We start from the raw sequence: 14,801 nt of genomic DNA, 5'->3' as shown, positions 1-14,801 counted from the left end.
GTGCAAAGTTTACATCCACAGAATGAACTTGCTTCTTAGATTTAAATCCCACTAAAGAAAATGGTGTTTACCTCCCAGGAAAATTCTTGGCACTGAAGTGGCAATTCAGTGGCAATTTACGACAGTAATTGGTGTTCAATTGTTATAAGAAATCAAGGAGGAAATAGAAAACAGTGTCTTTGTAACTGCTATTTTCCCAAGGAGGTGAATAACACCAAAGTTTGTGTTTAATATTTTGTGTGGATGTCGGTCTTCTTGCCAATCATCTTGAATTCTTACAGAACCCAACAAATTTTCTAAAAACAGCTCTCAAGGCATCTTGAACCTGTTTGTTCCTCAAGCAGTATATGAATGGGATCAAAAGAGGAGCCACAACGGTGTTCAGGATAGCCACCACCTTGCTGAAATCTAATTCAGTAATTCCTTTTGGCTTAAGGTACATGAAAATGCAACTGCCGTAAGTGATGGAGACCACAATGATGTGAGAAACGCAAGTGGAGAAGGCCTTCTTTCTCCCTGCGGCTGATGGGACGCGCATGACCGTGGTAGTAATTTTGACATAAGACACAAGGTTAATGGCCAAAGTCCCAAGGAGAGAAAGTGTAGCAATGAGGAAGTCAGCGAGTTCCAGCAGACTTGTGTCAGCACAGGCAAGTTTGAGCAGTGGTCCACTGTCACAGAAAAAATGGTCAATGATGTTTAGTCCGCAAAACGGCATCTGAAATAACTGAATTGCAGGACCCATAATTAGCAGGAAGCCCCCCACCCAAGAACAGAGCACCAGCAAAGAGCATATTTGACTGTTCATTATGGTTGAGTAGTGCAGAGGGTTGCAGATGGCCACATATCTGTCAATAGACATTACTGCCAGCAGAAAAAACCCAGTGGTTCCCAGCACAAAGTACAGAAAGGACTGTGTGAAGCAACCAGAGAATGATATTGTCTTATAGCCCGTTGCCATATTGGCCAACGTTTTGGGAATCACCACGCTGGTGTATCCAATCACCACGACTGCAACATGCCGGAGGAAGAAATACATAGGAGTATAGAGCTGGCGATTCAGAAGTGTGATCGCAATAATGACTACATTCCCTATTATGGTCAGAAGGTAAGCGCTGAAGAGCAGGAGACAAAGTGAGATTTGAAAGGCGCGGGAGCCGGCAAAGCCTAAGAGAATGAACTCCTTCACCGTCGTTCTATTCCTCATTTTTTGCACCTTCCAAAACAATTTGTTGGGATTGCAGCGACGACATTGGAAGAGGAAACAAAGCAAAACATGAACACATTTCAGAGAAGTGATCCATGATTTTGAGCACTTGAGACATGACCAGCCATATATGTGTGATGCAATTTTGAGGGAAACTGTTGGTGATCTTAAATATCCAGCTAGCTTGCGGCCAATAGCCATATTGTCCAACATTTTGGAGTGTTCAGTATCCAAGCATTAAATACATAGTACTATTACACACAAGGTGTGCTCCTTGAAGTCCTGGGGCTCTCTGAGACCCAATTGATGGCACAGCATCAATTGCCACCCTCTGCCTCCTATCCAGTTTGCTAATCTATCCTCCCACCTTCCCTGTTTGTGGCTTTCCTTCCTTATTCCCCTCCTGTTTTGGCTCTTTGCCAGTGTCCCATGTTGGACTCAGCAGTGCACCACTTCACGTATGCACCAGTGCTCCCAGAAGCCTTGTGAGTGGACCCTGAAGGCCACACTCAAAGCTCCCTTCCATGTGGCTATCCTGGCCGGTTCCTTTTCGGCAGGACCAGTGGCCCAATTCAACCGACGCTGAGCAGTATCTTCACACCACATCAGTGCTAAAAATAAATCCAGGACCGGGTATTTTAAAATGTTATTTAAACATTTTAAACATATGCTTTAAAATATTTTACTATATATTATATTATGATGACAATCAAATAAATTAATAAATATACATTTACACATTTTTTTTCCAGTTTCAAAGTCTAATGTAGTTTATCAGTGTATGCTTCTCAGAACCTAGGAAGTGAGCATACATAAGATTATGCTGCATGTTATCCTATTTGTCACCCCCCCCCCCAAAAAAAAATAAAAAATAAAAAATGAACTCTTAGCAAAATGCTTATCCTTACAATTCATGAAGACAGGGGGACATTCAGGGCCCAATCCTATCCAATTTTCCAGTGCTGGTGCTGCTGTGGCAATGGTGTATGCACTGTCTTGGGGAGGCAGTCACAGAGGCCTCCTCAAAATATGGAAACATTTGTTCCCTTACCTTGGGGATGCATTGCAGCTGTACCGGTGCTGGAAAGTTGAACAGGATTGGGCCCTTGTAGTGCTTTCCTGGTCTTGGATAATGTTGGGTTCACAGTCTTCTCTGTAAATAAAAACAAGCACTTAGAACATCCAACCCATAGTGAATAACGTATTGAGGCTAAAGAATCAGCTGTGATGGAGGCTGGTCCTCTCCTGCTGTCCAAGCAAAGAGAAAGACTGTAAATGCTTCATTCTCTGAGCTCATTTTGCAAGTCTGTAACACTGTCCATGCTTTCTGGAAGATTCTGGAGTATCTTGACACACACACAGCCGCAAACTTCCTTGCATACGTTTCTTAGCTGCAGAAGAGAACACAGAAGCAACCTCTGATATATTGTGCATAGGCATGTTTTGACCCTGAGCGTATAGTACTAGGCAGCTATCGTTATCATAGTACACAAGAGACATTAACTCTGCTTCCCGGAGGAGCGGAGAACTTAGGTGCATGTGATGAAATAGGTCTATGCCACAAGCAAACTGTCTCAAAGTGCCATAGATTGTCGATCTGGATCCTGTGAGGCTATCATTCTGGATTCCAAACAGAGTTGTAACTGGATCCTTCAGTTGTCCACTGCAAGTTTTACTGCTCCATTGGAATTGTTGGGGGCTTGGGGGCTCTTCCTAGGTGGGTTGCAGCTGGCAGGCATTGCGCAGATAGGAGTTTAAGAGCAGGTATTGGTATGCACTCTGCTGGTCAGCTCAGCGATTTTCAGCTCTTCTCATGGCACACTGCCCTCTATAGTCTTCTATACTGTCTTCTCCTTTAGTGATGTCACTTCTTGCTTCTGGAAAACTCATCCAGAAAACTTTTGTGACTCTGTTTCTAGGGTAACTGTCTGGATTCTTATCCTCCCAAGTGGTTCCAATTTATTGATTCCAAGCTTCTTTCATTAGACCTATCTCCTGAATCCCTTGCTGACATTGACTCCACAGGGCCCACTCAATTATTATTAAATCTAAACTTTGGGAAGCTGAATTCAACCAACTCTCCTCCAATCTCAACCCCACCTGTTCTCCCCAGTTTTTTGGCTTTCTCCCTTCACTTGGTCGCCCTGGTAACTACTTCAGTAAGCTGATTAATCCTACCAAGAGGAGAGCGTTTATGCTCGCGAGATTCAACATCTTCCCTTCAGCTGTTCATTCTGGCAGATTTTCCAATATTCTGCACAACCGCAGATTATGTCCTTTTTGCTCCCTAGAACCGGACACAGTGGACCACATTTTACTCTGTTGCCCGGCTCACCAATCTCCTCGAGACATTCATTTGAAACCCCTGCTGTCTCTTTTCTTGGGCACTTCTACCGATCCTTTACTTGTCTTCCTGAGTGATAATTCTGTAGCCACTACCAACGCAGTAGCAGAATTTCTTGCCGCTGTTGCCAAGCTAAAACCCCCACCCTGATTTTACTCCTTCCATTGCTTCCCCCCCTTTTTCCCTTACCAGCTCTCTGTTGCGCTTTTTCTATCGGCAACATAGCTATTGTGCTGGCTACTGTTATTGTTATTTACTGTTTTAATGCCAATAAAGGTTATGGAAATGGAATGGAGTAACTGTCCGTAGAGTCAGCTGAGGAAGAGGGACAGGCAATGTGTTACTTCAGACAGTTGCCCAAAAAGCAGATCCACAGAACCTGAAAGACGTTTTCAGGGGTTTCAATCACTGTGCTCCAAACTCCCATGGCACACCTGTGGACCTTTCATGGCACACTAATGTGCCGTGGCACAATGATTGAAAGTCATTGGGTTAGCTGATTGGTTGAGGAGGACCCAAGGGCAATCCCAGAGGTTTTTGTGGTTTAGGATGCTGGAGCATGAATTGCAGGTTCATCCCTGAAGTACATGCAACTTGGAGCTGGCTATGCAATTCCGTTTCCTTGACCACACCCCCCACCCCTTGTTGAGCAGGGGGTAGTGTGAGAGCCTGGATTGCCATCAGGCGATCCTGTGTTTTGAGTCAGGGAAGAAATGCCCCAAAAGGGATCTAGAGATCCACAGGCCGCGGTGGCTCTGAGTGGATTCTGCTTGCCCAGCGCTCATGCAGAGCTTCTGAACATGGAGGTGTTCAGCAATGATATTAGTGCCGTTTGGCTCGAAAGCACAGTTCGTTGGTGTCAAGCTGACTCCTCAGCCTCCAGCAGCAGTAGCATAGCTAGAGGGGGGGCAAAATGGTATCCCAGGCACTGCAATGTGCTGTGTAAGCTGCCTCTACCACTTGACATCAGAACCATTCCGGGCAGTGATAGTGTCGTACCCCTCCCCCGAAGAGCAGAGCCAGTTGGTTGACAGGTGCAAATTCTATCCAGTGCCGCTGAGACCGAATGAGCAAGACACTGAAAGGTGGAAGGCTTTGAAGGTTTTTATTGTTTCAACAAGACATGTCCGTGACCTCTGGGAGACAGACTCTCAAATCCAGAGGCATCTTTCAAAAGGGTGGGATCCCTTTTAGACATTTCAGTTGTAATTCAAGGCATAGTCTTTCAAAAGGGGATGTTCCCCATTAACCTTCCCTGGTAACTTTCTGCTGACCTTCTCATGCACTCGCCTCCCACCCCTCTCTAATGCCCTCCTCATGCACTTGCCCCCACCTTCTTAAAGGGAAGTAGTCTGGTTTCGGTTTGCCTGTTGAACAAGTTATTTCTATTTCCAGCTATAATGATGCATATTGTCTGCGGTTTTGTTAGCTTGTCAGCAGCAGGGGTTTGTTAATTATAAAATTTGCAAGGCAGCAAGTCTGGAGCAAAATTAGCAAGGCAGTAAGTCTGGAGCTTTTCCCCTTAAGTTCATACTTTGCCTGTCTTCGTTCTGCACCCCCTCCCTCTGTCCTGTATTGATGGTTGTTACAGGTTACTTTGGGAGGAAAGAAGGGGACCAAGACAGGTAAGTAGGTAACAATGGCAATGCACAGGAGACACAGTGAGTGCCTGCACATTGCCGTCAATGCCCAGAATGACTCTGAAGGTGAGTGGAAGGGGCAGCTTTCATGGCATGTCAAGAAGTAACAGCTCAAAAAAAGGGGTTGCCAAACAGGGTACGGGGTGGAGGCAAACAGAGGAAAAAGGAACGCCGTAAGGAGACAGAGGGAATATCAACATGAGCTCTAGAAATGTTCCTTTGCCCAGCCATTGGGTGGGAAGGGGGGAGGAACTGGGGCCCTGAAACCTGAACCTGTGTTGGGCCTTCTGACCCGACATGGGGACTCTCAACTCTGTTTTGCCGGCATAGACTTGAGTAGCCCCACTGCAGAGCCAGCGCTCTTACCCAGAGGAATAGGATGTGTCAGGTTTTTGGCATCCCAGGCTAGAGATTGTTATTAGCCAGGATGTGGCAGGAGGTCCTGATATCTGGGCCTGGTGTGAAGCCACCAGCAAGGCAGCACAGCTGATGCAATCAACTGCGCCTGCTGCAGGTGGGGGTCACGTGACTTGGGGAGAGATGAGCACTGAGTCACGTAGGCTATGGAGGAATGGTGCAGTGCACCACTGGACAGCCAATCAGAGTGGGTCACAAGACTGTCTTGTGACTATGAGGTCACCCTACTCTGACTGGCTGGCCCCAGTATATGTGGGGCAAGCACAGACTCCTGGGTGTGGGTTGTTGTGATGGAGTTTCTGCTGCTGGTTTGTGTACTGATTTTGGACTGCCTTCTCGTGACTGTGACCTGCTGTATCCCTGACTTCTGGACCATTTGACTGACTACTCTTCTGCCTGCTCCTTTTACCAATACCTGCTTCTGCAACAAACAAGCCTGTGTCTGCTTCTCTGGCTCTGTTTGGGATCGCCTGCTTCTTTTGCTATCTCCCTACACTCCTGTGCCGTTCTGCTATCGGAAAAGCAAGGGCTATCCTCCCCTGCTGACCTGACAGGATAAATGTCCACTTCCCCCAAGGAGATACCAGTGGCTGCTGTGCGCTTAGGATACAGCCATAGCCATTTTGGTGTCGCTGCTCCTCTGGGCACCAGGCAGTTTAGGAATGGGCTGCGTGACAGCACAGAAACCACAGGAGGGGGCAGGGTTAGTCCAAATTTCAGCACAGATAGGCAAAACTTAGAACTAGCCCTTCCCACCAGAGATGGTAGAATCAAGGCCCTCCCTTAAACATTTGGCATGCCAGTGAGCTGTAGCTCTGTAGGGGTCATTGTGATCTGGAAACCCATGCAGGCAAGTTGTCTCCACATCTACCATGTGTTCAGATGCTCCAGCAAGCAGGAATATGAGAAGAGCTGAGATGTCCATCCAGTCCATAGGGCTGTCTACCACAGTGGCTGGGGAAATGACCCACAAAGCCCTCAAGCAGGACATGGAGACAACCACTCATCCCCCTCTTTGGGGGGTATATAACATTCAAAGGATGGCCTTCTAGTCTTGACATTTTGCATCACATTTCAGGAGTTTGAAGAAATTCTTTCGCATGAACTCCAATAATACAGGCCAACAAACATTGTACTTCCTTAAATGTTACACCAATTCCTGGGTATATTTGGGGTGCCGATTCCAAAAACGGCATCTGTTTTGACCTATCACAACTAGTTTTGGAGACACGGCAGAGCCTCTTTAGCCTCATGAGGAAGCTGCTTGAACCATTCACTAAGAAGGCTATATTATATCTCCAAAACTAGACGTGATAGGGCAAAACGGATGCCGTTTTTGGAATTGGCATCCCAAATTCATATCAAACCACCCTAAAGTTTGGGAAAAACTTTTCTGACCCTCAATTTTGTAGGCCTGTGTAATCAGTATTATTATGCCTTTATCACAGTAGTCAGGACAAAGGAAGATGAAACTGAATAATGACTTTCCTGCACCCATCCACTGAGTTCCTAGCTGGGGAAGATTTGGAATCGGCTCACCTCTACTCACAGTTTGGTGTTTGACTCTCTATACTACACCAAACCCTAACAACTGCAATTTCTCTGTGCAGCAATGATGTTGGGAGCAAGCAGGACTCAAGAGTCCAGCTGCTGGATGTAGTGCAGGAGCAGAAGCAATGAAGAGAAGGCAGGCAGGTTTCAAAGGTAGATGCAGGGAAGAAGCTACTGGACCAGCCTCCTCCCAGCCTTTTTATTCACTCCTCAAGCAGTACAGAGCAAGCTGGGGTTACTTTCGGTTAGAGATGACGCTAGCTGGCAACTAACTGGCAACAACACATTCCTGAGATAAGGACGCGTCTCCAAAACACTGTCTCCCACCCTGTTTACTAGGTACCAGGCAGTGAACAAGGTCAGCTCAGAGTGTGCTCTGAAAGCAGAAGTAGATTTGCCTGTATTGCCAAGTTCACCAAGTTCATGTTACTATGCGTTGTTACTACACTCTGCATGGATACAATTTGCTTTTGGGAAATATTGATAGGCCATACAGCTCACGAAGCTCCCCCGTTGTTGCTTGTCAGAATTAAAGCAATCTCAAAATGCTGTCATTTTAAATACCTCCAATTTTATATTTTCAAATAAACAATTATATTTAAAAATGTATTGGAACTCCAAAGGGGATTTAGGCATGGCACAAGCCCTTTCTTTCATGGATGATATCTGCAAATTCCTTCAGGACTAACTTTGGGGTGGACAGAGTGGATAGGGAGATGCTCTTTACACTCTCACATAACACCAGAACCAGGGGACATCCACTAAAACTGAGTGTTGGGCGGGTTAGGACAGACAAGAAAATATGTCTTTACTCAGCGTGTGGTCGGTCTGTGGAACTCCTTGCCACAGGATGTGGTGCTGACGCCTTTAAAAGTTTCTGGAGGAAAAATCCATTATGGGTACAAGCCATGATGTGTATGCGCAACCTCCTGATTTTAGAAATGGGTTATGTCAGAATGCCGGATGTAAGGGAGGGCACCAGGATGAGGTCTGTTGTTATCTGGTGTGCTCCCTGGGGCATTTGGTGGGCTGCTGTGAGATACAGGAAGCTGGACTAGATGGGCCTATGGCCTGATCCAGTGGGGCTGTTCTTATGTTCATTAGAGTCAATGGGGCTTACTCCCAGGTAAGCGTGGGTAGGGTTGCAGCCTGAACTGAGGGGGAGGGGGCTGTAAAGCAAGAAAGAAAAGGCTTGGTGTCCAATCCCAAACTCGTTTACTCGGGAGTAAGGCTAGAATCCTATCCCCACTTTCCTGGGAGCAAGCCCCACTGACTCTGGAGGGACTTCCTTCTGAGTCCCATGCATGGGATTGGGCTCCAAGTCGATGAGTTCAGCGGGGCTTCCTCCATGTTTCAGAACTGCAGACTTCCTGGTTTGGATGCGCTCCCTCCCTTCCCAGATCCTTGGGCGGCGAGGGGGGTGGAGGATTCCAGGCAGGGTAGCTCGGGGGGAGTTTTTCCTGCAGGAGTTGCCTGACCCTCCTGCTGTCAGTGACCCCGTTTCGAGAAGTCCTGGCACGCCCTGGAAAGTCAAGTGCTGCCATACTTCAAAGAAAAGTATGGAGTATCACTGGGAGTGAGGAGTGAGTGTGTGAGTAAGTGCGTGAAGCAGCAACTTATGGCTCCAATAGAAACGGTTGTGGTGACTCAACCCGCAGTCCCCCTGGGCGATCCTCGAACTAGTTTGTTACGAGGACTTCTTCTTCGTATTAGCTAAGTTTGTATCCCCCCCCCCCAGTAGCGTAAGGCGCCACTGGGCTGTACTACAACTTTACTCCAGAGTTTTGTTTTTTTTACTCTGCTCAAGTCTCTACATGTCTACTCAGAAATAAGACCTTTTGTGTTCAATGGGGGAAAGTGTGAATAGGATTGCAGGCTAACAGCTGAAACCTATGCCTGTCTACTCGGAAGTAAGTCCCATTAGAGCCAGTGGGGCTTACACCCAGGAAAGTGTGGTGAGGACTGCAGCCTGAGAGCTGCAAAACTAGAGGAAAAAGAGAGATTGTGCAGTGAATTGGGTTTTGGTGCAGCCTGGCTGAAGGTGGAGTGCTGGACTGAAAGAACTTGCTCCTATGCCTGTCTACTCAGAAGTAAGTCCTACTGTGTTCAGTGGGGGAAAGTGTGAACAGGATTGCAGCCTAACCCTATGCATGTCTGCTCAGAAGTAACTCCCTTTATAGTCAATGGGGCTTACTCCCAGGAAAGTGTGGATAGGATTGCAGCCTAAATGTCTTGCATAAAGTAGTGTCCAACAACACAGGAGACGGAGCCTGATCCCAAGCAACTTTTACTCATAAGTAAGTGGGGGGAGGCTTCTTTCTAGTGTCACTTAGCAGCGCTGCCTTCAAAGGACCTTTCTATAAGGACAAAGGCTCCTAAAAGGTTTCAGATCCTGGTTAGGAGGCGGCTGCGTCCATGATATGATTGGCTATGATATGTTATGCTTTCTTTTCCCTTGAACAGACGTTAACAGATTTTTTATTTGGCTCCGGATACACGCAAAGAAGTTTTATAGCACATCGTTATGCTAATTGTGTTCTTATGCATTCAGTTAATATGTGTCTTTTTATATATAGTGTATTAATATTATGACTACGCACCTTGTATTTTGTTTTTGTATGAGCTATATGTCTCAATAGTGTTGAATGCCTTTTTGTTATCCTCTCTGTATGTGTTAAGATACTACTAGACAACACATGATTATTACTTATTCCTCCAATAAAAAATGGTTTAAAAATAAATAAATAAAAGATTAACAAATTGTGAGTTCCTGCACCTTTTTTTTTCCAAAAAAAAAACAACACACTGGATGGAGGCAACCACAAGACTCCCTCCCCCAATACAGTGGGTTATAACATAAAAACTATGTGCTTTCTATTCAGTCTTGACATTGTGTAGCACATTTCTGGAGTTCAGATAGCTTCACTTACATAATATCCAGTCATCCTTGAACTGGGCTCTCCTGGACTCACAGCTTGGTGCCTGAGTCACAATACCAGGGTGGCCAACCTTTCAACCTTAGGGTTCCTGGATCTTTAACAATTGTGGAGAGGAGGGAATTTCAGCAGGTGCCACTTCTCCTCTCACAGATGCGCCTGCTGAAATTCCCTCCACGCCACCATTGTTGCAGTCCTAAAGTTGAAAGGTTGGCCACTCCTGCTCCATACCCATTGTTGGCAACCTTCAGTCTCGAAAGACTGGTATCATGCTCTGAAAGCTGGTTCTGGAACAGCATCTAGTGTGGCTGAAAAGGCCAATTCGGGAGTGACAATCCCTTCCACACTGGGAGCAAGTGCATACTAAACCATTCTATAACAACTGCTCTTCTCATCTTACTCCTTTTCTTAATTTTTGTCCACCATTTCCACCACTACCACCACTGCCATACATTTATGGTGTCAAATAATTGCAGTGAATCAGCTCATGTTACATGATAAAGGCAGGTCATCTCAACCAAGCTGATTTGTTTTAGTATGAATTGTTTTATAGTTACCTCCTTTATTCGTCATTATTTTAATATCAATGGAATATCACTGGAAAAACCTTATATGAGAAACACAAGATACAATTAATTATAATCAATATACAAATATTATTTTTATAAGTATCAAATGGTATTTACTATTAAACAATTGTCAGCAGTGACATTCAGTCTTGGAGGGGGGGAAATAATCTTACTGGGAGGTAACAAAAATTTCATCATAAATACTATACCAGGCTGTATGTTCAATATTTAATTTCATGGTGATGGCAGTCTATATCATAAGAACATAAGAACAGCCCCACTGGATCAGGCCATAGGTCCATCTAGTCCAGCTTCCTGTATCTCACGGCAGCCCACCAAATGCCCCAAGGAGCACACCAGATAACAAGAGACCTCATCCTGGTGCCCTCCCTTGCATCTGGCATTCTGACATAACCCATTTCTAAAATCAGGAGGTTGTGCATACCCATCATGGCTTGTACCCCGTAATGGATTTTTCCTCCAGAAACTTGTCCAATCCCCTTTTAAAGGCATCCAGGCCAGTCGCCATCACCACATCCTGTGGCAAAGAGTTCCACAGACCAACCACACGCTGAGTAAAGAAATATTTTCTTTTGTCGGTTCTAACTCTCCCAACACTCAATTTTAGTGGATGTCCCTTGTTCTGGTGTTATGTGAGAGTGTAAAGAGCATCTCCCTATCCACTCTGTCCATCCCCTGCATAATTTTGTATGTCTCAATCATGTCCCCCCTCAGGCGTCTCTTTTCTAGGCTGAAGAGGCCCAAACGCCGTAGCCTTTCCTCATAAGGAAGGTGCCCCAGCCCCGTAATCATCTTAGTTGCTCTCTTTTGCACCTTTTCCATTTCCACTATGTCTTTTTTGAGATGCGGCGACCAGAACTGGACACAATACTCCAGGTATGGCCTTACCATAGATTCTCTCTCATATCCAGAGAGCATTGGGGGGGGGGGGAATGGAGGCTCCAAGCAGATAGGTGACATGAGAACATCTTCAGTAAAATTGGTGGATAGGAGAAACATGTAAACCAATGGCCCCCTTTCAAGCATTGACTCACCGCACCTCACCCCCCAACGCATGAGTCAAAGCTTCTTCCCTGAGAACTTTGGGCTCAGCACCACATCAGTGCAAAGTTTACATCCACAGAATGAACTTGCTTCTTAGATTTAAATCCCACTAAAGAAAATGGTGTTTACCTCCCAGGAAAATTCTTGGCACTGAAGTGGCAATTCAGTGGCAATTTACGACAGTAATTGGTGTTCAATTGTTATAAGAAATCAAGGAGGAAATAGAAAACAGTGTCTTTGTAACTGCTATTTTCCCAAGGAGGTGAATAACACCAAAGTTTGTGTTTAATATTTTGTGTGGATGTCGGTCTTCTTGCCAATCATCTTGAATTCTTACAGAACCCAACAAATTTTCTAAAAACAGCTCTCAAGGCATCTTGAACCTGTTTGTTCCGCAAGCAGTATATGAATGGGATCAAAAGAGGAGCCACAACGGTGTTCAGGATAGCCACCACCTTGCTGAAATCTAATTCAGTAATTCCTTTTGGCTTAAGGTACATGAAAATGCAACTGCCGTAAGTGATGGAGACCACAATGATGTGAGAAACGCAAGTGGAGAAGGCCTTCTTTCTCCCTGCGGCTGATGGGATGCGCATGACCGTGGTAGTAATTTTGACATAAGACACAAGGTTAATGGCCAAAGTCCCAAGGAGAGAAAGTGTAGCAATGAGGAAGTCAGCGAGTTCCAGCAGACTTGTGTCAGCACAGGCAAGTTTGAGCAGTGGTCCACTGTCACAGAAAAAATGGTCAATGATGTTTAGTCCGCAAAACGGCATCTGAAATAACTGAATTGGAGGACCCATAATTAGCAGGAAGCCCCCCACCCAAGAACAGAGCACCAGCAAAGAGCATATTTGACTGTTCATTATGGTTGAGTAGTGCAGAGGGTTGCAGATGGCCACATATCTGTCAATAGACATTACTGCCAGCAGAAAAAACTCAGTGGTTCCCAGCACAAAGTACAGAAAGGACTGTGTGAAGCAACCAGAGAATGATATTGTCTTATAGCCCGTTGCCATATTGGCCAACGTTTTGGGAATCACCACGCTGGTGTATCCAATCTCCACGACTGCAACATGCCGGAGGAAGAAATACATAGGAGTATAGAGCTGGCGATTCAGAAGTGTGATCACAATAATGACTACATTCCCTATTATGGTCAGAAGGTAAGCGCTGAAGAGCAGGAGACAAAGTGAGATTTGAAAGGCGCGGGAGCCGGCAAAGCCTAAGAGAATGAACTCCTTCACCGTCGTTCTATTCCTCATTTTTCGCACCTTCCGAAACAGTTTGTTGGGACTGCAGCGACGACATTGGAAGAGGAAACAAAGCAAAACATGAACACATTTCAGAGAACTGATCCATGATTTTGAGCACTGGAGACATGACCAGCCATATATGTGTGATGCAATTTTGAGGGAAACTGTGGGTGATCTTAAATATCCAGCTAGCTTGCGGCCAATAGCCATATTGTCCTGCATTTTGGAATATTCAGTATCCAAGTATTAAATACATAGTAGTATTACACACAAGGTGTGCTTCTTGAAGCCCTGGGGCTCTCTGAGACTCGTTCAGGGTCTCCACTGGCACAGCATCAATCACCCTCTGCCTCCTACCCAGTTTGCTAATCTATCCTCCCACCTTCCCTGTTTGTGGCTTTCCTTCCTTATTCCCCTCCTGTTTTGGCTCTTTGCCCGTGTCCCATGTTGGGCTCAGAAGTGCACCACTTCACGTATGCAGCAGTGCTCCTAGAAGCCTTGTGAGTGGATCCTGAAGGCCACACTCAAAGCTCCCTTCCATGTGGCTGGCCGGTTCCTTTTCGGCAGGACCAGTGGCCCAACTCAACCGACGCTGAGCAGTATCTTCACACCACATCAGTGCTAAAAATAAACCCAGGACCGGGTATTTTAAAATGTTATTTAAACATTTTAAACATATGCTTTAAAATATTTTACTATATATTATATTATGATGACAATCAAATAAATTAATAAATATACATTTACACATTTTTTTTCCAGTTTCAAAGTCTAATGTAGTTTATCAGTGTATGCTTCTCAGAACCTAGGAAGTGAGCATACATAAGATTATGCTGCATGTTATCCTATTTGTCACCCCCCCCCCAAAAAAAAAAATAAAAAATAAAAAATGAACTCTTAGCAAAATGCTTATCCTTACAATTCATGAAGACAGGGGGACATTCAGGGCCCAATCCTATCCAATTTTCCAGTGCTGGTGCTGCTGTGGCAATGGTGTATGCACTGTCTTGGGGAGGCAGTCACAGAGGCCTCCTCAAAATATGGAAACATTTGTTCCCTTACCTTGGGGATGCATTGCAGCTGTACCGGTGCTGGAAAGTTGAACAGGATTGGGCCCTTGTAGTGCTTTCCTGGTCTTGGATAATGTTGGGTTCACAGTCTTCTCTGTAAATAAAAACAAGCACTTAGAACATCCAACCCATAGTGAATAACGTATTGAGGCTAAAGAATCAGCTGTGATGGAGGCTGGTCCTCTCCTGCTGTCCAAGCAAAGAGAAAGACTGTAAATGCTTCATTCTCTGAGCTCATTTTGCAAGTCTGTAACACTGTCCATGCTTTCTGGAAGATTCTGGAGTATCTTGACACACACACAGCCGCAAACTTCCTTGCATACGTTTCTTAGCTGCAGAAGAGAACACAGAAGCAACCTCTGATATATTGTGCATAGGCATGTTTTGACCCTGAGCGTATAGTACTAGGCAGCTATCGTTATCATAGTACACAAGAGACATTAACTCTGCTTCCCGGAGGAGCGGAGAACTTAGGTGCATGTGATGAAATAGGTCTATGCCACAAGCAAACTGTCTCAAAGTGCCATAGATTGTCGGTCTGGATCCTGTGAGGCTATCATTCTGGATTCCAAACAGAGTTGTAACTGGATCCTTCAGTTGTCCACTGCAAGTTTTACTGCTCCATTGGAATTGTTGGGGGCTTGGGGGCTCTTCCTAGGTGGGTTGCAGCTGGAAGGCACTGTGCAGATAGGAGTTTAAGAGCAGGTATTGGTATGCACTCTGAGGTCAGCTCAGCGATTTTCAGC

The 14,801-nt window shown here is 45.4% G+C and overlaps 2 protein-coding genes across 2 annotated transcripts; both read right to left on the bottom strand.

Annotated features, from left to right (window-relative positions):
* Nucleotides 1-262: 262 nt before the first annotated feature.
* LOC136653633 (olfactory receptor 6E1-like) lies at nt 263-1,207 on the bottom strand. The gene has a single exon (XM_066630525.1). It carries the CDS (start codon nt 1,205-1,207, stop codon nt 263-265), a length of 945 nt encoding a protein of 314 aa, XP_066486622.1.
* Nucleotides 1,208-12,049: 10,842 nt separating this feature from the next.
* LOC136653632 (olfactory receptor 6E1-like) lies at nt 12,050-12,994 on the bottom strand. The gene has a single exon (XM_066630524.1). It carries the CDS (start codon nt 12,992-12,994, stop codon nt 12,050-12,052), a length of 945 nt encoding a protein of 314 aa, XP_066486621.1.
* Between the last annotated feature and the right edge of the window lie 1,807 nt (nt 12,995-14,801).

The sequence above is a fragment of the Tiliqua scincoides genome, chromosome 5 (assembly GCF_035046505.1).
Source record: "Tiliqua scincoides isolate rTilSci1 chromosome 5, rTilSci1.hap2, whole genome shotgun sequence".
Classification (NCBI taxonomy): domain Eukaryota; kingdom Metazoa; phylum Chordata; class Lepidosauria; order Squamata; family Scincidae; genus Tiliqua; species Tiliqua scincoides.
This window is presented reverse-complemented; position numbering and strand designations above follow the sequence as displayed.

Excerpts from the sequence above, each read along its gene's own strand:
- LOC136653633 (XM_066630525.1), bottom strand. The coding sequence starts at position 1,207 with ATGAGGAATAGAACGACGGTGAAGGAGTTCATTCTCTTAGGCTTTGCC.
- LOC136653632 (XM_066630524.1), bottom strand. The coding sequence starts at position 12,994 with ATGAGGAATAGAACGACGGTGAAGGAGTTCATTCTCTTAGGCTTTGCC.